This window comes from Gallinula chloropus (assembly GCF_964237585.1).
Source record: "Gallinula chloropus genome assembly, chromosome: 4".
NCBI classification, from domain to species: Eukaryota; Metazoa; Chordata; class Aves; order Gruiformes; family Rallidae; genus Gallinula; species Gallinula chloropus.
Window position 1 is genome coordinate 5,635,823 of NC_140088.1, and position 23,598 is coordinate 5,659,420.

The 23,598-nt window shown below is 52.9% G+C and overlaps 1 protein-coding gene across 1 annotated transcript; it reads right to left on the reverse strand.

Moving 5' to 3' along the window:
* Positions 1–76: 76 nt before the first annotated feature.
* On the reverse strand, positions 77–22,538 carry VSX2 (visual system homeobox 2; the record flags this gene model as incomplete). Its single annotated transcript, XM_084264010.1, has 5 exons — positions 77–408; positions 1,440–1,620; positions 17,688–17,811; positions 20,732–20,816; positions 22,091–22,538. The coding sequence occupies 5 exons, from the start codon at positions 22,536–22,538 to the stop codon at positions 77–79; spliced, it is 1,170 nt and encodes a 389-aa protein (XP_084120136.1).
* Positions 22,539–23,598: the final 1,060 nt, after the last annotated feature.

Genomic DNA, 23,598 nt, shown 5'->3' on the forward strand with positions numbered 1-23,598 from the left:
CCATGGTCCGAGGGGGGCTGTCGCCCCCAGAGGACACACTGTCTGTCAGGGCTGGCTTCTGCCGCCTCTTCCCTCCCTAGATCAGCTTCTCCTCCTTCTGCGACAAGTTCGACTTCTCTGTCTGTCTCTCATCCTCTGCCGCCGCCGCCTCCTCCCCTGTCTCCGTCTTCCTGCCTGGGGCCGGGGTCTCCCCAGCGATGGTCCCCAGGACTTTGGTGCTGTGCTCCTGAGCTTTGGCCCTGAGGGCAGCAATGCTGTTTTCTCTCAGTTCCTCCTGGGAAATGGTGGTTTTGGGATCCGGGCCTCTCTCTTCCTTGTCACCCTTGTCAAGCTTGGGCAGGGCCTGGCGCTCCACCTCCGTCTTCCTCCCCGCCTCAGCCGCTGCCTCCAGAGACTTTTTGTGCATCCCTAAAAAGAATTGTTGGTATTCGGGTTTAGAAAAGCGCCTGGGCATGGGAAAGCCATCTTGAACTGAAAACAGCAAAGATAAAGAGAGGCCAGAATTAAGGAAAAGCAGAAACCCTCGCTTCACACAGCAGTCACGGCGAGGCTCGCTCTGGCCCCCGCGCAAGGCCAGCCCAGGCAGGGGCAGCTGCCTGCTGAGGCAGCCTGGCCCTAGCATCTGTGGCCTCAGGGCTGCCCCAAAAGGTCTGTAATTATTCTCCCCTTCGTTTCTCTCTGTGAACCTAAAGCTAACTTGTCCCTGCGTGGGGACGAGAGGCTCAGGCAGCGGCACAATTGCCTGAGCTTCACTGAGGCTGGGGAGGGAGCTCCCCCATTGCCTGTTCCTGTATTACAAACCCCCTCCTCACACAACCCACCCCTCTGCCTCTCTCAGTTCCGCATAGACAGAAGGACAGGACAGACTGTTGCCAAGATGCCAGATGTTAGTTTTGGGGTAGAATCAGCCTGAAAGGTCAGAAAGTGGGAAGGAAAGAGCAGGAGCATGGTAGGGTAGCTACTACCTCTGTGTCTACACAGAAACCCAAGTGAAACCAGGCAGAAACACAACCCCCCCAGGTACTGAGAGGAGGAGTGTTCCCCCCTAGGACTTGGGGCGAGGGAATTTGTGGGGTCTGGTAATTGGATGGGTAGTTGGACTGGGGATAGAGTGGTTGAATCGGGATGACCTGCCGGCTTGGGCAAGGATTGGAGCCCTGGGCTGGGCACAAGGGTGACTTGTGCCACAGGTGCTGAAGGCTAACACCAGCCTGAGTGCAGGGGACAAAATCCTGCCCTGGCCAGATCCTGCAGGTCAGGATCCAGGGACTTGCAGGGATTTGGGATGAACAGCCACACCCTAGTGTGGCTGCTGGGGAACGGAGGGTGAAGGGCGGAGATCCCTCCGTGTTTTCAGCACAGCTCTGGTTTCTTCCTTGCATCCCACACTTTGTCTCAACCCACTTGCCAACCCCCACGAAGGCTGGATGCTTTCTTACCCAAAAGCCAAGGGGCGCAGGACTCCATGATGCCATCCTTGGCAGACTTGAGGATAGACTCAGGCAGTGGGATGGAGTGACGCACCATGGCGCCGTAGAGCCCATACTCGGCCATCACGCTGCTCCTGCCCCAGCACTTCTCCCTCTTCCGCCACTTGGCCCGGCGGTTCTGGAACCAAACCTGGGGCGGATGACAAGGGCAGACATGGGGCTTTGGAGTCACAAGGTGCATGGGACCCATTCCCACATGGGAACGTACATGGACTTGTGCAGCAGGATCAAAGTGGATGTGGGGATGCTCATCCCGAAAGCCCTGTGACCTCTTCCCCCCTGCAGCAACCACTGGGTATCTCTTCCTCCCTCCCTTGCAGTAGTGGGGGCCAAGCGTGAGAGGAGGTCCCACGTCTCTCTGCAGGATGTAATTAATTTGCCATGGTGGCATCATTTTCCAGCAGCTTTTGGCTCTCGTGCCTGGGATTTTCTTCCATTATTTACTGGGTGTTGGAGCTGCAGCGCGGGGCTGCAGGCAGCAGCGCCTGCAGGGAGGGCTGGGATGGGGGCGGATGCTCGGGAGAGGCGGGAGAAGGGGGAAGCTGATCTTTGCGCTTCGCCCTGAATTCCCAGTTTGAAAAGCCCCTCATCTTCTCAGAAAATTGGCAGAATAATCTCTGAGCTGTGACCTGGGGGGCAGTGAGCAGAGAGGCGGGCGGCGATGGCGAGGGGGGTGTGGGGGGGAAGGATGCTCACAGAAATCTATTAGCGCTCTCTCTCTCCGATTTCCATTCCTCTTGTCTCCCTCACCCTCCTCCCTCCCCGGCTCCCCTCCCTTCCCACCGAGCAGAGGCATCAGCTTTAGATGAAAAATTGCTTGAGGTCTATTCAGAAGGAGGCAAAGGAAGAGTCAGCCCCAGGGGCAGCCCAGGCCTGATTGAAAAATAAGTTAATTTCAGTTTGAATCGATGGGCCTCAGGCACTGAAATATCACGGGAAATTAAAGCAGCTGGTCCCCAGGGAACCACGCCATTGACCTGCGCTAATTAATGCCACGGAGTTACCAGGCCCCTCTCCGAGAGGCAGCCCCTCCTTCCCTACGGACACCCCAAACACCTCCTCATTTAACTAATTAGACTCACAGAAAATTGGGTGTTAATTTGTTTAGGATTTTGTGCTGGGGTTTTTTTTTTTTTTTCTCCTCTTCCTATTTTTTTTTTTCCCCCCCTTCCCTTTCCCCAGCAAGTAGAGGCAGAATGGAAATGAATGGCGGGGTCTCGCTGGCAGATGGATGCTCGGGGTCACTCCGCAATCTTCTCCGACTTGATTGCTTGATTAGGTCGTTAGCACATTAAAAAAAAAAATTGCTTGCCGTCTGGCGCTGGCCTGATGAGTGGGATGAGGCGGGAATCGCCTGGGTAATTTATCTTTTTATACTGCAAAGAATTTGATTTCAATCTGCAGATATATGGAGGTGCCTTTGACACCTGTTTAACATTACAGAGCTGACAGCTTAACCCTCTCTTGTCCCCACCACCCGTAGTCATAGGGGAGTTCAGGCTGTGGTGGGGAGTGTTGGGGGACGGGGCAGACCCCCCCTTCCCTCCCCCCAGTTTGGCTGTGGGGACCAAGAGTCTGGTGCTGCAGAGGCAATCCTGGCAAGGCAAGCTCACCTCTTCTACCTGTGCAGAGGGGGAACTGCCCAAGCTGCAGGGTGGGTGCTGGTGACAGCCAGCCCAGCCCATTACTGGGAGCCTGGGCCCACAGGAAGCAGGGGTGGGTGGGGTGGTGGTCCCAGCAGCTGCGATCCCAGCTTCTCCCAGAAGAAGACACTCTGTGCATGTCAGAGGGGATTTTACAGCCAGGCTGCTTCACCACATGTCACCTCCTCTGCATGATAAACAGCCTGATTTACACTTTCATACTGCTGATATGTAACCCCTGGGCTGGGGATGGCTGCAAATCCACCAGAGCCTGAGCAGGAACCCTCGGGAGAGCACAGCTTCACCTCTCTGCCTGCTCCTCCACACCTGTGTAACACAAGGGTTTGCTCTGGTCTGCAGTCTTCAGGATGATGGCATGGTCCCTCACTCCAGGCCACACGCTCCTTCCACTCCCAGAGTCCCAAGAGCAGAGCTGGAGGGGTCTGGCTCCCAAACCTCTGTGGTTCCTTCTCACCCACTAGAGCAGAGCAGTGGGGCAGGCACCCTGCTGTCTCCATGCTGCAAGGGGCTGGCTCGACCCACTGGGTCCAGGAGAGGGATCCTGCCCTGGATAAACCAGTACAGTTGCATCCCTCACCACAGAGCTCCTGGGTCTTTCCCATGGCTTCAGGAAGACATTCCCACACGAGGCCCAGCACCTGCAAACCTGCCTTGGTTTGGGGCCGCAGCGACACCTTTCCACGTGCCCAGAGCAGCTTGCAGGGCCAGCTCTGCACAGACACTTCTGTCATCAGTTGCCACACTTGGGATCTCACCCAGGAGCAGCTTTTTCCATCAAGTACCAAGTGGGAAACTTTTTAAACTCTCCTCAACCCTCTGTTATCCAAATGTCTCTTCACTGATGCTTTTACCACCTCTCCCTTTCCCCACCCTCCTGCCTCCATGCCCCAGACATTTCCCCCCATGCCTCATGCCCCTCTGCCCTTCTCCCTGGCCAGGTTCTCAGCCCACCCCAGTGCTGCCCGCTGCCACTAAACCTGCTGTCCTGGAGCATCCCCTTTCCCATGGAAGGGCCATGCAGATGCAGGAGCCAGCAGAAAGCTTTGCCAGCTGGCAGCCCAGTTTTGACTAGAGCTGGTGGAAAATTTTCAATCAAAAAAAAAAATGCTGATTCAATCACACAGGAAAAACTGTGTCCAGCCAGTGGAAGAGTAATCAGAATTATCTATGGCTTTCTTCTGAATGCTGTGTTTTAATCTTGGCTGCCTAAGATATGAACAAAAAAAAATCATCTATGCTTTAAAGCCAAATGGGAAAAGCAAAGTGACATCAACACCTCAGGAACATCATTCTGAGATTTCCCAAACCCGTTTTTGTCATTTGATGGGAATTTCCTCTTTGTCCCTTCGTCCTGTTTTGATGAGGAAAAAGGGAAGTTTGACACCCCAGGATTTCTAGCAGAACAAAAATTGGGAGGACTGACCATCTTGCATTAATACCAGGAGCCATATCTTCATCTCAGGCATAAATGCAGCTCAGGTATGATGCTCAATACTGAATAGTGCTGGGATGAGACCCCAGTCAAGACCCTCTGCCACAAGCCCATCCCCAGGGAGGGAAGACTTCCACAGTCCTCACGCTGTTTCTGACCAGCAAAATCATTCCCCATAGTCTGCTTTTGGGATTTCTCCCTCATTCAGATGGCTCTATCAGTGAGACTTTTTTCTGGGAGCAGATCTCACTGCTTTCTTCAAATTTCTTGATGTGTTACTAAGTTTTTTTCCTGTGCCTTTATTCTGAGCTGAATCACACACCAGTTTTAGTAAACCTGTGGTATTTTTGGCTGTGCTCGTACACCAGCCACAACTTGCAAGTTTTTATTATTGGCACCTCACTTTTCCTGGGGGAAGTTTCATCCTTACACTTCCATTTATCTGTGGTTTTGGTATTCTCTGTCTTCTTTGGCTGCTTGCTGTCTTTGCTTGGAGATGTCTACTCTACACCTTCTGTAAAACCCTGTAGAATCCAGTCTGCCTCAAGCAGTGTTTAGCTTTGTCTGTGTTTCCTCTTGTCCCTTCCCATCACCTGGCTCTGCTCAACTTTGCAAAATGCTTTATTGATGTGGCTGTGTGCCACACACCTTCCCTCTCACTTTCTTTCATCAGGTTGTGCGTTGTGCTGCCCAAGGCACAGTGAAAATACTGTGTTTGTGCTTCCACACTTCACAAAGTGGTGAAAACTCCTGATGAGTTTCACACTGAAGCACATCAGATGTTTGTACCAACCTATCACAATCTGATAGGCCAATGTCCTACATCTTAAGATGACTTATGGCCTTTTATCATCACATGAACACCCTCTCTGAAACATGGGTAGCTTGTCCCAGGAAGCTGACCCTTCAAAACTGAGGGTAGGTTTATCTTCCTATCCACCAGGCACATCACTATCTAGGTTCAGCTCATGCATGCAGCCCAAAGCCTTCTCCTGGGATGCTCCTGAGATTCCACATTGCTGCCCTTGGCACACTAGACCTGGAGCACTCAGTGCCATGGCCAAGCTGGGGGCAGAAGCCCAGCATGCCCCTGACAAGGTTGCCAGGCACCAGGAGACAGCAATGCTCACTGTGCATTGCACGCTGCAAGTTGGGCACGCCAGCACACCCTGCAGAGAACGCAGGTTCTTCCACATCCATGGGGTTTGGTCCTCTAGGCATGGCAGCCAGACCAAAACCCATCCCCTTGCAAAACCTGCTCTTGATAGGAAGCAGGCAGTAAGGCAACACCTCTCCCAGAGAGGATGTGCCCATTGACTCAATCACTCTGATTTGGTCCGAGCTGAGCCTCAGACAGTCTCTAACCCCACTGGGCATATCATACTGACACTGCCTCCTCCAGGAACAGCCACAGCCTATGAACCAAGAGAGCAGAAAACATCAGCACCTTCAGCATCACTTCCTGGATCCTTGCTCCACGTGCCTGTCCACCTGAGGCCCCCTTACCCTTAAAGCTTTATCAGTGGGGATGTTTCTAACTGTAATTGGCACCTAACCCTCCCCCTTGGTGCCCCCAAACCAGTAGAAGCTGAGACACTCTGTGTGCTCAACCCCAGGGTTGAGGTGTTTCAGAGTGCAGACTGGCAAGGTTGTTCTTACCAGTTTCCTCCTCTGAATCCCAAATGATGACCAATACGTCTGGGGATTATTGATGATGCAGAAGAGCAAATTGTAATCGGAGGAATCTCTCATTTTGCAAAGGGACCTGAGACTCAATGTGTCCTTGTTATCCACATTCATCATATTAGTTAGTTTGTTTACCTAATCAGCTCCTGAAACCTTGTCTGCTAAAGAGAAATCTCCCTGAGGTTGGCCATGAGCCAGGAATCTGAATTAGCAAAGGGATATTTTAAGGCATCAAGGGTGTTACTGTTTATCGTTCCTGGATTGTTTCGACCTGAAATTTTCACTGGTTCCCCTCATTTTCTTGACTGCTGCTTCCCACCTGGGGCACACAGGGGAACTGGTAGCGGCCTTTTTTGTTTTTCTAATGAAAAATAAAAAGAAAAGGCAATTTCCCCTGCTTAAGCATCCCTCCTCTCTTAAAGGAAAACAGGGATAGATAATGGGGTAATTCTCCTGCACCCAGTCTCATGTACTGCCTTTGAAAGAGCATTTCAGGAGGGGCCCCCGAAGTAGCAGGCTTTAAGGATGACAAGGTGGTCCCAGCCCGAAGCAGTGCAGGCTGTGATGTCCGCTAGATGGCCACAGGCAAACACACGTCCACACACACAGACCCACGGACACGCAGACACACCGGCACTCACCCCACCCGCACACACCCTTGCCAGGCTGCAGGGAGCCAGCCACACACGTTTGTTGGCAAAGCAGCAACTAAGGGAAGGGACAAAATCCCTGGTCCCCCCCACCAGCTGCAACACCAGGACCATCTCCCCCCACCCAGGGACTGACAGGCACGTCTCCTTTGCTCTCTGACAGTTCCCTGATGCAAACCTTCAGCTTGGGGGCTGGACTGTCACTCTGCACAATCCCCACAAAGAAGCTGTTTCTGATTCTGAGTCTTCAAGTGGGGACACAGAAGAGAAACCCTGTCCTGCCCAGGCAGGCAGCCTAGGAGCTCTCTGGACTTCTCCTGTGACCTTGCTGTGGGTTGTTACCTGCTCTCATGGTCCCACCTGACATGATGGTGCTGATGGCTTTCTGACTCAACACACTCATGACCATACAACACCAAGCTCTTCCCCAAGGACCCAGCCATCTCAGGCTGAACCGTGCAGAAGCTGGACTTCTCGTGGTCATTCACCAGATCTCTTCCCCCTCCCCATGGCATTTACTGCCATGGGGAACATCCAGACACCTACACCAACACCCTGCAGTTGCTCATGTCCCTTTCCCCACCAAGCTGCTCTGGGCTGATCCTGCCACCTCACTGTATGCACAGCAAACCCCTGGCACAGAGAAGCTCTGTTTCTTAGGGAGAGATTTTCAGACCTCAGCCAGCATACCAGTTTCCCCTCTCCTGGACTAGGGAAACCTGGTCAGGCCTGCTATCCCCCTCAACACAGAACACTGCTCCTAAAACCATGCCCAATGCCATACCAGTCACTTCACCACTTTTCAGGCCAGGGAACACCTTCAGCTCACCTCCATGCCTGGGCTCCACTGCCATCTCAGCACTCAGTTCCTCCTGACAACCACACATCTCCCTTTCTCCCTTTTCCTTTCCCACACAAGACTCTGCAATGAGAGTAGTCAGAATGAAAACCTCCTCAGTGGTGTCCTTACCCTTATACAGGGCAGGGCTGGTGGTGCTGGGTGGGTTCAATCTGAGGATGTGAGCCCTGCAAAGAATGGCCTCATATATTCCTTAGAGCGTGTGCCCACCCCTACTCATGGGTCCTGGGCTTTTATAATGAATTGCTACAGGAGTGTAAGGTCTGACCAAGTCGCAGGGCTTCCCCAAATCCCTTGCCTGCAGTGACCACCCCAGAAAAGCTTCCTGTTCCCAGGCTGCTGGTGGAGACTCCACCACTTGTGTAAGCCTGGAAATGGTTTATTTCTGTCTTTTCAGAGGTAATGTCAAAATTATTGGCACTGTTTATGGTGACATCACTTTCTATGGCTGGTGTAAAGTGGGTATGAAGTTAAATGAGAGCAGTAAAGGTTGCACATGGGCTGCATGGCTGATCGTAGGACTCATCATACCTCCTCTTAGTAAACACAGGGAAAGAGCTTTCTGACATCACATTAGAAGGAGCAATTCTCATACACAGCATAGCAAGAGCCCTTCCTGGTAATGGCTGGAGTTGTGTCCAACCTGTGCAGCTAATGCATCCACCCAGGCACACTGAGATGCGCTGTGAGTCATGCCTGGGGAGTAAAGACATCCAAGCTTGGGTCTCCTCTAAGCTAAACTAGCACAGGGCTAAGGCAGCGATTGACAGTATGACAGCCAGCCAAAATGTAGGTGCTATTACAGCAGTCTGTCCCCTGGCCACCACCACCCAAGAGGTCAGGACTGGCAGTTATGTTGGCTGCACTGGAGCCAACTCCTTCAACACTCTACTCCTACCACATGTCTACTCCTGGCTCTACGTGCTCCTCAGCTCTGTGTACCCTTAACCTTCTTTGGGTAACTCATGGCTCCAGGAGTTTTCACATCACACCTCACAGCAGCAAAACACTCATGCTGCAGGCACTGGCTGCTGCTGTGCCACTGGTGCCTGCAGGCAGTGCCATCAGGTCAGGCACAGCTAGTGGTGTGACCTGCAGAGGCTGGCAACACGCCCCCTGCTCACCATGTCCAAGCTCACCAGGGCATTCCCAGGTATTCCCCACATGTAGTCCACCCAAGTTAAGATCTCCCAGGCAAGGACCTGCCCTCAGTGGTCACTTAGCCACCGAAGCCTTGATCATGGTCATCGTATAAGCTCAGCAAGTTACCTGATCAACTAAGAGATGGCAGGGTGCTGTAATGACAGTCACCAGGGACTCTGAGTTGGAAGGATGGTGGTGAAGCTAAAGACACAAAGGGATGTAGAGATATCAGAAACACCTGATGGACATAAAACAAGTGATCTTGGAGCAGACATCACTGGCACATCTGGGGAAAGAGCAGCAAGTGGCACAGCTAATTGTCACAGACATCTACATGGATGGGCTGGCTCCATCCTTCTAAGGAGTCCTTTCCCAACAACACTCACAACTCAGCCTTCCTCCTGATGAGCCTAGTGCCTTTAGAGAGGAAAGCATAGCACAGATGAGAAGGTGGTTCCCACAGTGGCACACCCTGTGGACCCAGCAGCTCCAGGTGAGCCAGAGCTTCCCAGAAGTGTGGATGGGCATCCCTGGGGGGCACCAGGCTGGCTGATCAACAGGCGTAGGGGCTGAGCCAGCCTGGCAACCCGCTGCTGCTTACCCACAGTGTAGCAGGGCAGCTCCAGCAGCCAGGCAGGAATCAGCCAACAGGTTACTTGTGGACCAGGGAGGGGACCTCATCCCTGTGTTTATGAATGTGCAACATGCATGCCATGGGCCTTCATGTAAGTCACAGGATGGTTACCAGGTCCAAGCAATGCTTCACTTGCATTCCTTGGCTACGAATCTGAAGAGAAGCCTTAATGACTAGAGCCAGAAGATCAGCTCTGCCTTAGGCCCCAGACTGCCTGAGCAAACAGAAACCCACTGAAACAGAAGGCAGGGAGCAAACTGTGCTCTCACATCAGGCAGGTCCTAAACTGAGCGGCTTCTGCTGCTCCCAGGGCAATGCCTCTCAGAACAGTAGGTCAAGAGAGGTTCTTCTCCCCCTCTACTCTGCCCTGGTGAGACCACACCTGGAATATTGTGTCCAGTTGTGGGCCCCACAGTTCAAGAAGGACATGAAACTCCTTGAAAGAGTTCGGTGCAGGACCACCAAGATGAGTAAAGGAGTGGGACACCTTCCTTATGAGGAGAGGCTGAGGGAGCTGGGCCCGTTTAGCTTGGAGAAGAGGAAACTGAGAGATGACCTTATTAATGTTTATAAATATCTAAAAGGCAAGATTCAGGAGGATGGAGCCAGGCTCTTCTCAGTGATGGCCAGCAATAGGACAAGGGGCAGTGGGTACAAGCTGGAGCAGAGGAAGTTCCATGTGAATATAAGGAGGAAGTTTTTCACAGTGAGTGTTACGGAGCACTGGGACAGGCTGCCCAGGGAGGTTGTGGAGTCTCCTTCTCTGGAGACATTCAAAACCCACCTGGATGCATTCCTGTGTGATTTAGTCCAGGTGATCCTGCTCTGGCAGGGAGGTGGACTAGCTGAGCTTTTGAGGTACCTTCTAACTCCTAACATTCTGTGATTCTGTGGTCAGACAGAAGAGCACCTAAGGATTTCTCAGTGTCTCTGATGAAGTTGGTCTCTGAAAGCCACCTTTACTGCAGGGTGTTGTCCCAACAATTTGTTCTCCAACTCAGTTCCTCTTTTCTGCTCCACAGGAGGACCTGCCAGCCTCACATGTGCAGAGATCAAGGTCACCTGCATGTTTCTTAAGAACTAGACTGCTCAATGCTGCAAAAAGCCTGCCCAAAACCTGGCTGGCACAAAGAACACCCACAAAGAACAGCACTGAAGAGGCAGAGGAAGTTCATGCTGCCAGAGGACAATCAGAAGTAGTTGTTGAGATCTATCAGGGTAAAAGATAAAGGCTATAGAGAAAAATAGATCCATTAAGAAATAAAGGGAAGAGTAAATTAACTGTGTCTCTGAAACGCCTGTGTTATTGAACTGTTAAAAAAATCTCTATTCAAAGTCAGGAAAGGAGGAAAACTTTATAATAAAGGGTCATTAAAGGCAAAGCTGAGTGCACAACTATCAGCTGGCCCCTCTGCCAGGCAGCCTAAGGCTGGATGGGAATTAACTATTGAGCTCACTGGGCTGCCCAATTTCTAAGATTCCTTTTTAAATAGTTGTGAAACACTGCAGTGGTGTCAGAGGAGAGAAAAGCAAGTTCATCATTAACAGGAGGCATGAATGCACGTGTTCCCAGCACAGAGATTTAGGGTGGCATTTCCAGAGGGGCTTACACGAACAAGGGACCGTAGTGCCCCAGCTGACTCTGAGAAGCGGCACCCTTAACCTACCATCGTTAAGGAAACAGAAGGATAAACACAGGGAAGAGCTGTCACAGCCTGGTGTTAGGCCTGCAGAGCCATTCCTCATTCTCCTGGCTCTGATGGAGAAAGGTTTTGCCAAGGCAGCCCACAGAAATGGGCTATGGCATATTTTGTTGCCTGCCTGTATTTCCTCTTGCAGGGAGCCCTCCTGCACTTGGAGGCATCTGAGCCTTGGTGATGGTGTTTCTAAAATACAGAGAGAACAAGGAAGGAGATGCCACTGCAAAGCCCCACTGGCCTCCTGATACTGTGGAAGAGCACATCAAAAAAATCACACTGTTCCTTATGCTGTGACAGCCATAAACACCTTGCAAGGAACAGAGCAGAAGACAAGGACAGGCAAGTTTGGTTTTATTTCTTGGTGAGTGGCTGAAGCAACTCAGGGACTGAACATTGAGGGATCAAGCAGGACCTGGGTATACAAAATACTTGTAACTCTTTTAGTGTAGAGATGGGGGGGTATAAACACCTGTAAACTGCACCTACATCCCCAGGTGTAGCAGGGTAAATCCCACAAGATGGACAGGTAACCTGCGTGGTCTGGCAACAAGCAGGAGAGTCCCCACTTCATGGGAAGCTGAATGTTCCCAGCCCTTCATTTCCCTGCCTGGCTCCTGCCACGTTTCCTTCCTCCATGCAAAGGCCTGGGGTGCAAGCTTTTTCAGACAGTAATCCTTCCAGGAAGGCTTGCCTGGGCCCCTGCTCTTGCCATCACCCAGCCCCTCTGTTTGCAGCTATGGTAATTAACTTGTAAACGAAGTTCTAGCACATGGGCTGAAAACAGGCCATAGATAAAGGGTAATGAAAACACTCCATTACAGAAAGGGCCAAATTAAACAACTCTTAATTGAAAAATGGAAATTAATATGAATTTAGATCGACTAAACAAGCATGTTATTGAAGAGGCAGCAAAGTGGATGAACTCCTCACATACCAATTAAAGACATGGAGGCAGAGATGCACCATACGCCACGAGAAACACTCATAATGATATTCTCACCAAGCCAGTAAGTTTGATTAGTTTTATTACTCTCACTTGTACACTTCCTACGTTTCCAAAAGCATAGGGGAAGTTAATGACACTTATCTGGTATGGCACTGCCGTGGCTTGCCCCAGCACTCAGGAATTACTGGCAGAGGTAGCCAGCACTAGCTGTTCAGCTCTGTCTCATGATTAACTTCTTGCAGGGTTCTTAGATATTGAAATGGCTGCCTGTTTCAGGCAACAGCAATGCTTTCAGCTCCTCCATCACCTTGGTAATCTTCCTCCAACCACCCTACTAGCTCTGGTAGTTTTCCTCCAGCTTGGTGATCTGTGAATGTGCCGTGTGGAGATGCGGGTGGGAACCCACGGGCACTGCGCCTTTCTCTCCTCTAAGTGTGAGTCTCACCCCAAGTTTTAGCAAGGACAAGCCCTCCCTTACAGAGACAGACAAGCAGAAGCTTAGAAAAACCAATGCAAACACCACTACTTTGTGCAGCTCTTCAAAAAAGATCCCTCGGCAACCATTCCAGGCACTGGGAGGGTCAGCACGGAGCCATCACCCCCATCTCTCTCTTACACCGTGGGCTGCAATTCAACCCTCTGCCACAAGCAGGACAAGTTGTCGGGAGGGTGTGAAGCCAGGGCTGCTCAAGCTGCACACAGCCCACCTTTCCTTCGCCCTTCCTATCAGGTTTCTTGAGGGGACTCCGCAGGTTCACTCCTGAGCTCCTGCCCAGCACAGCACAGGTTCCTCAGGCCTTTCCAAGTTCCCTTCACCTCTCAATGCAGAACGTTTTTGCAAGACTGAAGCAAGGTAAGCTATTTATTTATGGAAAAGTACTCTTGGTATGAATGTGTCCCTCCAAATGACTGTCCCTCCCAATTCCTCCATCCCCATTCAGCTCCCAAAGGGCTACAGTGGGACTGAAAGGTGTTAATCCAATAGCAGTTAAACCAATACATTTTCAACTAGATTCAGTTGGCTTTCTTCTGCTTTTAGCCAGAATTGACCTCGTAGCTGCCTGACAAATCTTGCTAGACACACAGACAATTCCCACTCCTCACACATGGCACCAGCAGCTCCTCAGGGCTCCTTTTGCCTACATGAGCAATTGTCCCCAAATCCTTCATCTATGTAATTACCACACAACCATTTAACAAGAAAAACTGACCAAAATTTAGCACTTTTATTTTTTAATTGCTTATTTCCCTTAAAAGGTGAGCCTAGTGTCCCCACAGTGACAGTCAGGATCTTCTTTTATTGTTTCTTTTAATTAGTGAACTGACTAATCGATTTGTTTGATCAGCAGGAGACTGATGGCAAACATACACAGTCATCTCAATAATCCCAAATCAAACCATTACTGAACTTTAATACTGTAGACACTGGTGCTTAAAGTTTGGAACTGTCCCATATCAATAAATTCAAGAGGGATAACTTATCTAAAACCTGCACATTACACCTAAGAGCATCTGCTATGAGAAACACACTGATTTAAGTCAGGTGTCAGAACACTTGTCAGCTGGAGGTCATTTTTGAATGCTTGAAGTTGCCTATTAATGACATACTTCCCTGCAGGGATCTATTTCCCTCACCTGGGTTGTACAGAATGCTCTGGGCTTATTCTAATAGCAGCACTTCTGAATATCTTTCAAATACATTGATTAACCTTGTATTTTTCATGTATTTTAATAAATGGCCACAGTGACACCCAGCCTGACTTGCACAAAGTGTCTCACTAGGACAATTAAATGCTTCTCCCATGCTGCCCAATGGGAGGATGCTCGTGATCCTCCTAGGATACAGGAGGAAGATGCAGGCAGTGTGAGAGAGTGCTGCCTGGAAAAACACACACCTTCATCTTCTCTTTAAATGGAAGATTTGAATATTTTTTGTGTGTGTGAATTCAGCATTCTCTCAAACCAATAACTTTCTTGGCCTCTGATGGCTATTTGTACTGTTCTGCTGAAGGTTTTACATGCAAGCAGTTCCTGTGTATCACTCTCTCAATTGCACTCTTTGAATTTCACTTTCATATTGGATTTCATCGGTGATTTAGTTTCTCTTTGACTACTACCTCCTGAGAAATAATCCCATGAATGAAAATAAGGAGTAGCTATCACTCTTAGGGGTGGATCTAGTGGAAACCCACATGAAATGCTGTGAAAGTCCACAGCAGGCAATCGTCACAACAGGTTTAGAAAACACTTTCATTAAGGACCTACAAGAGGGAGAGAACAATGTTGAAAGATGGGAGGAACTGCAAGCTACAATGAAAATGCAAAAACACAGAGCTCCCTTGAGCAGTTAGAAACTCAGGCAAGGAAAAAGGAATAATACAGTAACATGAAATTATATAAATATTATGAGGGAGGGAATAAAGATTGATTGTCAGCTCTCTCTTCCAAGGGGTATTAAGTGATGCTAATGTATTCAAAGCAAGGTTTACTTCACTCCTGCAGTTCTGCTTCAGACCATCTTGCTGGGGGATATTAGGATATTTACAGGTGCTCAAATTCCTGGGGGACTGTCAAAGTGTAGAGTAAGTATCACTTGGTAGCTGCCCTGCTCTCATACTCTTCTCTAACAGCCACCTCTTGCCAGTGTCAGAGCTGGTAGGGCGGTTATTATGCTTGTCAGCAAAGTTAATTAAATGCCATGTGACACCCAGAACACTGAAGGGAAAATCCTGAGGACAGAAAAAAAGAGACTGTTTGGAAAAAATCTTGAAGTCACTGAACTAAATAAGCAAGTAGACCAACACTAATCCAAGGCTGTATCTGCACAGGCTCAGAAGCCCAGCTGAGCTGATGTGAACACACCTGGCACGCAGCTGTAGGTGTGTGTGGACCCCTATCCTCAGCAAGGCTGACTGGCAGGATGGGCTTCACAGAACAACCACCACACAATTAAGAGACTGGTGTGTGGTTTATGAAGAATGATTTAAAAGAAGAGATCTTCACACTGCTTAGGTGATGGTGAAAACCAGAAGTGACATCCAGGAGAAGAGACAGTTTAGATTAATTTAAAGAGTGTGAACATCGTAACAAGGGGGAAAGAATTAGGCTCATACAAAAGCGGCTAAGGTTGAAAAAGATCATGAGGTGGAAACATCAAGAAGCATGACCAAGGTTGGGAATCATCTTGTCATGGCTTGTGACACAGCAAAAAGTATGGACAAGGAAACTTGATGGAAACTGCAGAGTAAGGAACAACCAGGTGCTGACCCACTGGAAAGATCAGTGATGCTTGGGGCCCCTACACAGGCTCCCACCACAAGAGATGCCACAGAAATTTGGCTGTTTCTAATGATCTCCTCTTTCATGATGAGCAAAAGTGTTACTCACAAGCAGTGTCTCCTGGGATACATGTGCCATTATCAACACCTGATGTTCAGAACAGCCACGCTACAGGGTGTTTCTGCTGTCCAAGCCTAACTTGATCTACAGGGCAGAAGGGTCACAGTAAGGAGCACTCCTAGGTTTAAGAACTCTGCAATGCAGGAAAAAGTAAGCAGGTTTTCATTAGACAGCTGCAGAATGACATGCTGGCAGCAAGTCAGTGACAGATAAGACATGTTAGCCACTATTTCAATTCCAAATCAGATAAGATGCAGAGTCTCAGCATTAGAAGGATGCTCCCGTTGCTGAAGCAATACATGCAGTGTCCAGCTCTGTACTGCCTGCTACATCCCCCTCCATCTGACCCATAGAGAAAAGCCCTCAGCTCTGGCCAGAGAAATGGTGCCTCTGCAGTTCAACATACAATGTGCCACTAGATGAACCTCTTCCTTCAAAAGGCCCTTTATGGGAAATCAAAAGATCTTCTTCACAGCCCAGCATCAGATGGTGAGTACAGGCAACACTGAACTCCCAACAGGTCTCTCTCCTCTTGACTTGATGTCCTACAGGGTCACAAGTGAAGAAGCAACCCTGCATTCAATTCACTCTCTCTAGGGACAAAGCATCAGGACAAAATCCTAATGTGTCAGGCAGGATCTCAGATGATGGGACATTATTTCTGAGGACCGGTAGAAGTCCTGTCAGCGTGAGGGTTGTCTACAAGCTGTTAGGACAGCAGGAGTCCTGCCAGCACAACAGGATAAGAAGCAACACTTGCTTTAATAAAAATGTCACTCTTGATTGAGCACAAGAATGAGGGTGGCAAGGGGGGGGCTCATGACTGAGGGATAAATGGCTGCAGTTTTGTTTGGGAAGATCTCCCTGTTCCTGCACACGGTAATGCCTCAGCAGCTTCCAGCATCAGCATTATCTTGCTAAATTTCTGCTGAGCTACCTTCTAAAACCCATGAGGGAGCAGCCTTCTAGACCATCTCTTTAGCCAAGAAAGAGCAGAGGCTGAAGGAACAGGTCGGTCCACGCTGGGCGTGCAGGAGGGACGGAGCAGAAAGAGGAACCAGGGAAATCAGGACCCTCCCAACACCACGTAGCATTCAGGGCAATGCCTCTTGGAGAAACTGCTATGCACCAATCACAGAGGCAGGCACTGACACTGTGCAGGGAACCAGGCCAGTTTAATCCCCAGCCAGCCAAGAAACATCACCTGCACCAGCAAAAATGGGTTCAAGGCTTGGCCACTACAGCCTTGTGCAGGAGCAGGGCATGGGGAGGAGGGAGGAAGCAGAAGCTGCTGGAATCCACCCTTGTGCATGTCATGTTTGGTCTTTCCAAGCACATGGTGCCTCCCAGGCTGTACACAGCAGCTTTAAGCCTTATTGGCTCTTTGGGCTGTAACACTTGCTTGCACACTGGCTGTACTGCTGGCACAGCCTTGAGGCTCAGGCTGCTCCCTACTGCCACAGCACACAGTGGCAATGCTCTGCTCAGCTCCAGTCTCCTTCCTCACAGTGTCACATAATTAAGCCCCAAACATTAAAAAAAACATCCCCTGAAGCTTTTAGGGGAGCTTCACTCGAGGAGGCAAATGCAGTGAAAGTGCAGAGGTGGTGTGGACACCTCACAGGTCCTGCTACCCACAGGGGTACATGCTGCCCACAGCATCCCTGTGCATCCTCCTGTGCCCAAAGCACCAGAGATGAGCTCTTGCACTCTCTCCCAAACTGCCCACCCAGACCCAGTCTCTGGGAGGCTCTCTTCTTGCCTATACCACCAAGACCTCCAAACACCAGTCTTTCCTTCCAGAACCAGTTCCTCTTTCAATGATTTAGGATTCCCTCTGTTACACACACCCTGGATGACTGATACAGCTCACCACGTAGAGCACACGTTGACATACAGACACCAAACACAAATCTGCCCAGAACAGCTGATCTGGCTGCCTACCCACCAAGAGCAGGGGAGTGGAGACCCTCAGGAGGTTTGTTCAGAGCAATGTCAGCCTTCCCATGCCACTACCTGTTCTTCAGGAAGGGATGAACACGGCTGAGAGGGGCAGGATGAAGGGGCCCGAGAGATATGATTACCTGTATCCTGTCTTCTGGCAACTCTGTTTTCATGGCCAACATCTCTCTAGCATATACATCAGGATAGTGGGCCTCGTTGAAGGCCTTTTCCAGCTCCTCCAGTTGGTAGGATGTGAAGATTGTCCTGAGGGGAGTAAAACTCTTTGATCAAAAAACATAAGAAGCAAAGATGATGAAGAGTTAGAGAAATGGACACAGAAGCTATGGAAACCTGGGTAACCTGCTAACATGTAGCTTTCCTCCCCCCACCATCTCCTGTTTCTGTCCACAAAAGGTCAGGTGCCAGGGTGAAAGGAGACCCAGAAAATGCCAGAAGACGGCGCTTTAAACAGTTACAAATCACCTTCCCTTTTAGGGACTTGCCTCTGGAGACGGTCCCTTCCCAGCAAGGAGCACCCGCAGCCAGCAGTGATGGCAGCTGCTCTTACATCTCAGATTCTGCTGCCCCAGGTCCTTGGGGGTGTCACTAACCCTCCCCCGCCGCATACAGCACACCCACCCATGACCTGTCTTAACCCCCCCCCCACCTCCTTCTCTTGCATCCAGAGGTTTCTTAACCCTTTGATAGTCACACCAAGATAAAGCAGCATCCCGTCTGGAGAGGTGCTGAGCCCTTCCCCAGCTGCTGGTCCTCAGCCTCTTCAATCTCCACGGGTAAATAATCCTTCCCTGGAGCCCCAGTCCTCGGCCGAATCCTCCACAGGTTTTATCCACTCTGCTCCCCACGCTTTTCACCAGCTCTTCCCCACGAGAGCCGGTGCCAGCTCCCTTCCTCTGCCTTTACCCCGGTTGCTTCCACTCCGATATCCCATTAGCTTCTCCCTGCCAGTTTGCATTACCCCATTATCCTCTGGAAATCCTCCTGGACCGCCCTGGGCGGGCAGCAGCCCAACCCGCCTCCGCGCAGCCAGTTCTCAGCTCGGGACAACCAAATTGAAAAATCAGCAGCTGGAAAGCCGAGACAGATGGAAGCCCTTCTCCAGGGGAAGGATGAGGGGGTCTCGGACCACTTCCACTCACCCGAGGGTTAAACTCCCACTTTCCAACCCTCCCGGTACACAAAACGCAATTTTTGATTAAAAACTAGCAACAGTCCAAAGGCAAAACACCCACCAAACCACCCCAACCCAAACCCCTCCAACAACGAATTGCAGCCTTTGTTCCAAGTAGCCATAAAAAATATCTTAGCAAACTAAGAAATGTGCAGCTCCCAGAAGGGGAAAGAACAGAGTGGGGAGGAGAGAGGGGAAAAGAGGGGGGGGGGGAAGTCTTTTTCTAAAATGCATCTGAATTTCAGAAAAGCCCAACAATTCCTGAGAGCATAAACAGAAAAGCTCAGAAATATCCTCCCCTATTCTGAATCGAAAGGATTCCACCGGATCGATAACATTAGGAACAAAAGCAGCATGCAAATGCGAGGGACCTGCCCGCAGTCAGACCCTTCTTTAAATTCACTCCTAAACCCATCCTCTTTCCAAACAGTTTTCCTTTAGCTCCAACGAATCCGTGAACTCTGGGGACAGCAGAGGCACGTTGACTCGCGGGGTTTGTTTTTTGGGGGCTTTTTCCTCTCTCTCTGGGACCACAGGAAAAAATTATTCCGATTTCGATCCGGTTCAGATTCCGAGCGCTCCCCTGCACCCTCCGACGAGAGCGCCGGGACCCAGCAAGGCTCACCGGCGGCAGGGCTTTGCCTGACACCCAGCCGAAGTTTTCCCCTTGAGCTCTCCTCCCTGGGTAGCCCCTGTCCCTTCTGCCACCCGCAATCCGCGGTCCCTTTAGGCGCTTCTACCCTGCAGCTGTTGGCAGACCTTGGGTTTGCATCGCTCGGTCCTTTCTTGGTATAACGAGAGGTCTTGCCCCCTTAGTACGGGTTAGAGAGCTACAGCTGGTTGTTCCAGGTCTGTCTCTGTCTAGAACGGAAAATAAAACGAATCTGAATTTTCTTTACTTTCTCTCATCCAGACTGGGACCTGTACACCAGCCCCTGCTGTGTTTTCACACAGCCCTGCCCAGTCCACAAAGAAAACGTACCCATATTTACTCCAGAGCACCCAAACTGGGGGAGCATTTGCCTAGGGAGGGACCCTGGGTTTGGGATGAGCCCTCCAAACCAAGCCGCCTGTTGCACGCATAGCGGGACATCTCCCGGGATAGCCGGTCTCCTTCCATCTCGCATCCTGCTAAGCTTTCACTGGGGCATCTTTTAATCCACCCTTCCTGCATCGTGCAGGATTGATTTAATTATTCCTAAATCACCCTCGGTGGATGGTGTCTGGCCTTCCTTTGTCCTGAGCCTCCGACCACAGCAATGCCAGAGCCCAGCGCGGGATTTTTCGTTTCTGTTTTTAAGGTGCCGACAATCCAACTACATTTTAACTGTGGGTAGAAGTCAGGCAAAGTCAAATGCCTCTGACTGTTCCCGAGGTGAAACCAAAGCCCCTCCGCATCTCCTCAAGTGGATCTTCGTTTCCTTAACCAATTCTCCGGCTCCTCTGCGGGCTGTGTCTGATTCCCAACTATTTAATCTATCGGCAAAACATTTATTTATAAGTCATAAACCACTGAAATCGTTGTCAGAAATTCTCTCTTGCTGACAGCCCACACTAAGATCGCTATATTAAGGGGTTTGATTATTTCAGTCAGGTTTTTTCGCCTCGCCCCCCACCCCGGACACCGGTAACCTGCATCCCGCCCCGATGCGCAGGGGCTGCTCGGCTTTGCGGCTCGGGATACCTGGATCCGCCGCTGGAAGAAGGGAGTAAAATTCCACCTGCGGCCGGTCCCCGCTCTCTGAAGGCACGGCCCCGAAGCCCGTTTATTTTGGACGTGGAGAAAGGAAATAAAAAAGGAAAGGGCCCGGGTGGAGAAGCCGCAGAGGCTTCGGTGCTCTCGGGCGGCCGGAGCCGGGAGGAGAATTTCGCTCCGGAGCGGGGCGAGAGCTGGTCGGACCCGCCGGTGCCCGGTGCTGCCGGTGCCCGGTGCTGCCGGTGCCCTGGGGAGCAGGCTGACGGGAGCCGGAGGGGAGGCGGCCGCTTGCTTACCTGTGCCGCCTCTTCTTTCGTTTCTTGCTCTGGTTTAGGGAGGATTTGGACATTTTCCGGTCGCTGGAGGAGACATCCTCGGAATCTGCGGAGAGACAGGCAGCGGCCGTGGGCTGGGGCTCTCTCCCCGCCGGGCATCCCCGGGCAAGGCCGGGCCCGGCGGCTCCGCTCCCTCCGGCAGCTCCGGCCGAAGGTTTCGTTGCGATCGCGCCGCGGACGAGGCCCGCCGGCGGCCGCTCCCTCCAGTCCGGCGCGGCCCCGGCAGCAGCGCTGCTCCCGGTCTCGGTGCCCATGTCGGTCCAGGAGGCTCGGGGCGATCTGTCCCCGCCAGGGAAGGCTCCTGCCCCGGGCCGGGCTCTCGTTCACCTCTCTCTTCCCCGGAGTCGTTTGCTGGGGCTGCTGTTTGGCTGCTAAAATACGGAGCCCGGCAAGCTCAACAAAACCGTAGGAAAACGGGGAACTGCACCCCCTCCCCGCGGCCGAGCACCCGCGGCCGCCTTCCCTGGCCCGGGGATCCCGGACTTCCCCGCAGAAACACTGGAGCGGGGAGGGAAAAATTGAGGTTTATGGGGCTCTGAGCCGAAAAATAAAATCCCGAGAAGAGCCGGTGTATGCCTGTACCCCGCTGCTTTCCAGGGCTGCCCCGGGCGGGGGGTGTTAAGGGCAGTGCGGCACCGCCTTTGCCCCGAAGGAGCAGCCGGGGGACGGAACCGGGACCAGCATTTCGATGCGTGCCTCTGTACCCCGCGGCTGGCCCCGCGCTTCGGCCCCGTTCCTGCCCGCGGCGCCCCGCAGCCCGCCCAGCCCCGGCGCCGTGCTTGCTGCTCGGCGGGCCCTGCTCCGGGAGGGGACGGTGGGCAGCGCCCGGCCCGTCCGGGCACGGCGTCGGACGGCTTCGGCCGCTCCAGGGAGGAGGCTGGGGGATGCCCCCAGGACCGGGGCCAGGCGCTGCTGCCTGCCGCTCCGTGGGGACCCGAGGCGGCCTGGGAGCAGGGCCTGCGGACAAAGTTGCGGGAGGCTGATGCCGTCCAGGAAAGGGACACCGAGCAGCCCCTAATTCCCCGGCAACGACTTGAGGCCTCCGGGGCCGCGGAGGGTCCGCTCCGCCGGGGCTCCGCGCATCCCCGGGCCGGGAGCTCCCGGCCGCGCCATCAGACCGCGGCCGCAGCCCCGGGCGAGGGGTGAAATACGGTCCCGCCCGCCCGCTCTTCTCCTCCTCTTCGGGACCAAAACGAAATCGCCTTCCCGCCGCCGGGCACGGGGCCTCCCGCCGGAGCGCCGGGTGCCTGCGGCTGCCGGGGGCGAACGGCGGCGCTGGCGGGGCGCGGCGGGGTCTCCGGGGGCCGGGGACGTGCCTACCTGAGCTGGCCGTCTGGCTGCTGTCCAGCTGCCCGGGGGCCCGGGCCAGGGGCTGCAGGTGGACGCTCTGGGGGTCGGAGAGCACCTCCAGGAAGGTGGGCTGAGTGTAGAAGCCGGGGATGCCGCCGGCCCCCAGCAGCCCCATGCCCACGCCGCCCACCCCGGCGGGGCTGAGCACGGAGCGGGCCGCCAGCAGGTGCCCGGCGGGCAGGGAGTCCAGGGCGGCCCGAGGGTGCGACGGCGGCTCCTTGTTCAAGCCCAGGATCTCCTGGATGCCGAAACCGGTGCAGCGGGGAGGGGTGGGCCCGGAGCTGGGCTTGGCCCCCGCCGCGGGGGGCGGCGGAGGCGGCGGCGGCGGCGGTGGAGCGGCGGGGGCGGCGGCCGCGCCGTCGGGCTTGGGCTTACCGGGCAGGCTGGGGGCCAGCGCCGCGCCCGCTTTGCCCGTCATGCTGCGGCCGGCGGTCCCTGGTGCCCGCTCCCGGGAATGCCTGGGAGCCCCCGGCTCAGGCCCCTTTTATCCGCCCAGCCGGGAGCCCGAGCGGGGTCAGAGACGCGCAGCCAATCACAGGGGCCAGCCGCGATTAGGGATGCCAAAAAGCCGGTAACCGGCGGCGGCGGGGCCGCTGCTCGGCGGGCTGGGGCCGGTGCCCGCTGGCGGGCTGGGGCCGCCGCCCGCCCCCGCGCCGAGAAGGGCCGCCCCGGCGGGGCAGGCCCCGGCCCCTCTTCGCCTCCAGCCGTGCTGGGGGAGGTGGGGTTAGGGAGGGATGGAGGCGTCCGTGCTTTCGTGAGCACCGGCCCCGGGAGGAGAGGTGTGCAGGACGGTCGTGTAGGGAAAGGCCGGCATCCTCAGCTTTCCAGCTCATCCCCTATTCTGAGACAAATACGTGGTGAGCGGGGAAATAAAGGTGCGTGGAGGAAACATGAAGCTTAAAGCCAAGCAGTGCTCCTGGCAAGGGTAGAGCTGGAAGCCTTGGTGTGTTGGGGAAACTATGTGGGTGGTGAGAGAGCTGCTGGGATGCTCTAGACATCCTTGCCCATGGGCCACACAGTTTCTGGTTCTGCTAGTAACAGAGAGGGCCTTTCACCACAAGGTACCATGCACCTTGTCTCCATCAGCCCTACCCCAAGGAAAGACGTTAAATGAAGAGAAAGCCTAAGGTATCCCCTGTTTCACTGTAGCTGAGGTGACAGCTCCACCACAGCGTGTGCCTTGACAGCTGAAAACAGTCCATGGTGACTTCAGGTCTGTTCATGGTGGCCAGTTAACCAGCAGGATGCCAAGCTGGGGCTGGTACTGCAGCTCCAGATCAGCACAAAAAGCTCCTCTTCCATCTCAGCTTCAAGGGGAAGTTCCTCCTCAGCTTTGCAAGGCCTCTGGAGGGGTCCATCAGGCCCAATGGGTCCCGCCTTTCTCTGCAGCAGGTCTCTGGAGGAGGCTCTGTCATGCCTGGTGCACAATGGCATAATGAGAGCACAGAAATTGGAGGGTCATCCAGGGTGGCCACAGG